The sequence below is a fragment of the Volvox carteri genome (assembly GCF_000143455.1).
Source record: "Volvox carteri f. nagariensis unplaced genomic scaffold VOLCAscaffold_12, whole genome shotgun sequence".
Taxonomy (NCBI): Eukaryota; Viridiplantae; Chlorophyta; class Chlorophyceae; order Chlamydomonadales; family Volvocaceae; genus Volvox; species Volvox carteri.
In genome coordinates, this window is record NW_003307555.1 from 599,274 (window position 1) to 603,644 (window position 4,371).

The 4,371-nt window shown below is 60.0% G+C and overlaps 1 protein-coding gene across 1 annotated transcript in view; it reads left to right on the top strand.

Annotated features, from left to right (window-relative positions):
- The window catches only part of VOLCADRAFT_89311 (uncharacterized protein), a gene marked incomplete at both ends in the record, with an annotated part of 8,983 nt that overhangs the window by 4,148 nt on the left and 464 nt on the right, over positions 1-4,371 (top strand). Inside the window, 8 exons of the mRNA XM_002948892.1 lie at positions 197-455; positions 1,039-1,086; positions 1,310-1,429; positions 2,021-2,171; positions 2,543-2,712; positions 3,081-3,149; positions 3,685-3,756; positions 4,256-4,363. Coding sequence (XP_002948938.1) covers positions 197-455; positions 1,039-1,086; positions 1,310-1,429; positions 2,021-2,171; positions 2,543-2,712; positions 3,081-3,149; positions 3,685-3,756; positions 4,256-4,363 — 997 coding nt within the window. The remainder of the gene's footprint in view (positions 1-196; positions 456-1,038; positions 1,087-1,309; positions 1,430-2,020; positions 2,172-2,542; positions 2,713-3,080; positions 3,150-3,684; positions 3,757-4,255; positions 4,364-4,371) is intronic.

Genomic DNA, 4,371 nt, shown 5'->3' on the forward strand with positions numbered 1-4,371 from the left:
GGTGAGGAGGTGGGTGGGCTGGGGGGTGGGGTGGGGGGTGGGGGAATGTCAAGCCTGTGATGGCACGAGCCTTGGTTTCTCTTTCTTTTCCCACCGCCACCCCCCCCCCCTTCCCAGGGAACACACCTTCTCACACCCCCCCCCCAACACTGCGGCCCCTGCCCCGCCGCCCGCCACGTCCTTTCTCGACCCGCAGGTTTTACTACGACTGCTTGATGAAGCCCAACGCCAAGTCCGTTACCACCGCGCTGCGGAAGGTCAAGGATCTGCCGTACACCCTCATTGCCAACGGTCACGGACCGTTGCTGCGGTACAACGTGTCGGAGTTGGTTGGCGACTACGGCCGGTGGAGCGCGGCTCTGGGAAAAGGCTCCACGAGTGTTGCCGTACTGTACTGCTCGGATTACGGCTTTTCGGACCGGCTGAGTCAGACCCTTGCCAAGGGTATTACCAAGGTACGTGTGTTTGGGTGTGGGTGTATTTGGGGAGGTGGGGAGGGGAAAGGTGGGGGGGATGGGGGGGCCAGAGGAGGGGGGGCCGTTTGTTTGTAGGAGGATGCTTCAACGGTGATAGAAAAGATTGATAAGTAAAACTCAACTAGTAGTGGGATGAGAGGATGCGGGTGGGGCATTGGGAAAGCGATGTGGTGATGGGCAAGGCAGTAGGTAGGTAAAGTAGTCGTACACGGAGTGCATGGGCCGATAGAAAGTACGATGGCGAAATTGGGGTGTGGGCCAAAGAGGGGCAGTGGGATGAAATCGGTCAACCCGGATACCCCCCCCCGGGGTTTCAGCTTTCGGACCACTTTCTTTCGTTCAGTTGATCAGGAGCAGCGGCACGCGATTCTTTCTTGACATGCATTCCGGTATGTAGCCCCTCCCCGCCAACCTCCTCTTTCCCCGCCCTTCCACGACCCTCATTGCCCCGGTTCTCTTGATCCTTTGGTTCTGTGTGCACACATGCATGTGAGTCTCGCTACCGTTCCCCTCATACCCCTCACCCCCCACCTCGACCACCACCACCACCACTTCCCCGCAGGCGGGAGTGGCCACGGATATGATCGACCTGCTGTCGGTGGACCCCCAGGTGGGTGCGGGAGGGGGAGGGGGAGGGGGAGGGGGAGGCGGGAGTTGCAGCAAAGAGTCGACCTGGATAGTCTAGTGTGCTAGACTCAAAACGATCCACCTTATCCTCCTCCTCCTCCCCATCACCATCCTTCTTCATCCTCTCCCCCTGCTACTGCTATTGCTGCTGCTGCTACTGCTGCTGCTGCTGCCCTCCCCCCCCCCGTACATACATACACACACAGGAGCTGGTGGCGGTGGTGGGTCGCTCGGCGGGTATCGTGCTGATGAGCCCCCCTCGGGATAGCGCGGACGCGCGGACCAGTCTGGCGGCGTTGTCCTCCGCCGTGAAGCCCAGGACCAAGGTGCGGTGCGGCGGGGGGGGGGAGGGCGGATTTCACCGGGAAGGGGGAGGGGAGGGAGGTACACAGTGCCACGGTCAAAAGACGTCCAAAGATCGGCACGAGAGCGGAAGGAGGGGCAAATAGAGAAAGGGTTGGGTTGGAGGGTGGGATGCCATGACATGATGTCGATGTCGATGATGAGGATGATGAGAATCAAAATGATGACAACGACGAGGAAGATGCCAACGTTACAAGAAAACAACTGCCGGGACAACGGTCGCCAGCAAAGCAAAGAGCTCGGAAGGGGGAAGAGGAGTGTCGAGAGGGCGCGAGGGGGGGGAGAGGAGCGGGCGGCGGAGAGGAGGGGGATCAGCTCGTGCGAGCTCGTGTGCCGGAGCTACGGGGTGGGCAGGCAGCGAGCGCCTCGAGCGAACCTGGCGGTGTGGCTCATAGGTGCTCACAGCCGAGATCAAGGCGCATATATCTGTACGTGCACTCCGCGAGTTCATGTTGCATGTTCATGCATTTCTGTTTTTTTGAAATCGCCGGTGGCCACTTCCCTCTTGCCGTTCCCCTACCGTCCGTCCAATTTTCGTTGTTTTACATGTATAGGTGGTGATTGCCGAGTCGTACGGCGGGCGGGACGAGCCAGTAGATGTGCTTGCCGCGAGCCTTGTGGATGTGGGCGCGGAGCTGCTCGCTCCTCCGCTGCGCATCAAGGACTTGCCCGCCCAGTCTACCTACCAGCTGTTCGAGGAGGAGGGTGAGGGCTGGGATAAAGTGTGTGTGTGGGGGGGGGAGGTGTTGTGGGTTTGCTGCATTTGTGCGTTTGGCTTTTTTGCTCTCCCAAACTTGTTGGTTTTTTTCTTTCCTCATTTTTTTCTCCAGCCCCCAACCAAGCAGGTGACATGGTGGTTACTGTGGTTACGCGGCGTAGTTGGCGCGCAGTTGGGTTTTGGAAGTTAATTCTCGGCATCTTGTACAATCATCATCATCAGAACCAGCACCATCGGCATCTTTTCCATCATACGATTCCCCCTCTCCCCTCCTACCTCCTCTTTCCCTCTCACCTTCCCACCTGAACTACCCTAACCGCCATCTCCCCCACCGCTCCCCCCACCGCTCCCCGCTCAGGTACCGATCTGGCTCAGGCCCTGACGGCCAAGGAGACGCTGGCTCGCAAGAAGGCCGCCATGTCCAGCGACGTGGCTAAGGCCCTCGCCCGCCTGTCCTCCGGTTTGTACGTGGTGACCGCACAGCACAACAACGCCAGGTCGGCGATGGTGGCGTCGTGGGTGTCGCAGGTAAGGGGGAGGAGGGGGGGGGGAAGGGGGGGAGCAGGGGGAAGGGGGGAAGGGGGGGAGGAGGGGGAGGAGGGGGAGGGGGAGGGGTGTCTCTGCGGGGCGGAGGTCCTAGTGGCGACCCTAAGGGGTTCAGGGGGTGTGGATGGGAGGGGGGGAACTGGGTTGGGAGGTACCCAGTGCCGGATGCTGACTGGCTGGCTGGCTGGCTGGCTGGCTGGACAAAAGTCGTTTGTTGGTTGGTGGCTAGTTGGGACTGGTTGCCTGGATGGCTTTGATCCCCCGGGCTTTGTTTCGAGGGCTTCAATCTCCGTTCCGTCGTTAACTCCACCATCTCTCCCCTTCTCTCACATACGTCCGTATACACACAGGCCTCCTTCGAGCCCTTGGGTTTGACCATTTCGGTGGCCAAGGACCGTGCCATTGAGAGCCTCATGCAGGTGGGGGAGGAGTGGAGGGGGGAGATCAGCGGCGGGGATTTGGGGACGAGGAGGGGTAAACCGGCTGGGGGGAAACCAGGTGGCTGGGCGTGTTTGCGGTTCATTGTGGGGCCCCCTCGCACTGGTTTGACGTTTCCGGACATCCCTTCTTTGCCGCCGATTTCTTTTTCCAAAGGCCCATGCGCCCCCTCAGAAACCGGTACTCCGTTGCATAGTAGTAACATGCGCAGTGAAATGAAACACCCCTCCAGACCGCCCCTTCTTCCCACGAACTGCTGCATCCGTTTGGGGCTGTGTGGTCGGAGACCTGTTCTTGTTAACTGCTGCTACTGCTACTGCTACTGCTGCTACAGTTTGTTACCGGCTGCTGCTGCTGCTATTGCCGCTGCTTTGGAGTAGTAGGTTTCATCTTGTTGATTATTCTTTCCACCCGCGCACAACCAACAGACCACACGCCAACAACCAACAAACCTCCTTTCCATCACCAACACACAAAGCACAACACACGCACCCGTTCCCCCTCCCCCTCTCTCAGGTTGGTGACTCGTTCGTCCTCAACTGCCTTGGAGAGGACTCGTACGCCCCGCTGCTAAAGCACTTCTTGCAGGTAAGCGGCGTGAGGGGCTTTTGGGGGTTTGTGGCTGGGATGTGTGTGTGGGGGGGGGGATGTGTGTGTATGTCGTTACAGGGTGGTTAAGCTTCACCAGCGGCCCCCTTTCCCGAGGCAGTTCCCTGCTCTCCCCTGCGAGAGGGGCACCCTAATCCGTTCACCCCATCCGACTTCAGAATGTATTCGTTGGGTTCAGCAACTCACCACCAGCATCCAACCAAATCTAGCGGATCAACGGCGCCTCAACTGTGTGTGTATGTGTGTAGGGATGCCGCGGGCTTTGGGAGGGGAGCAGGGAGGGAAAGGTCTTCCGGGTCCCACACCTCCCCCCTCCCCCACAGCTGATTTCCCCTTGATTTAGCATATGATTCGCTTTTGCCCCCTCCCCCCTCCTCTGTCCTCCCTCACCACTCGCCCTCCTCCTCCTCTCCTCCTCTCCTCCTCCTCTCGCCCTATTTTCCTCCGCCTCCCCCTCCCCCGCCTCCTCCTCCTTCAGCGTTTCGCCCCGGGTGCGGACCGTTTCGAGGGCGTGAGCTGGTTCCCCGCACCTGAGACCAAGTGCCCGGTGCTGGCGGAGGGTATCGCCTACATGGAGTGCCGCGTGGTGTCCCG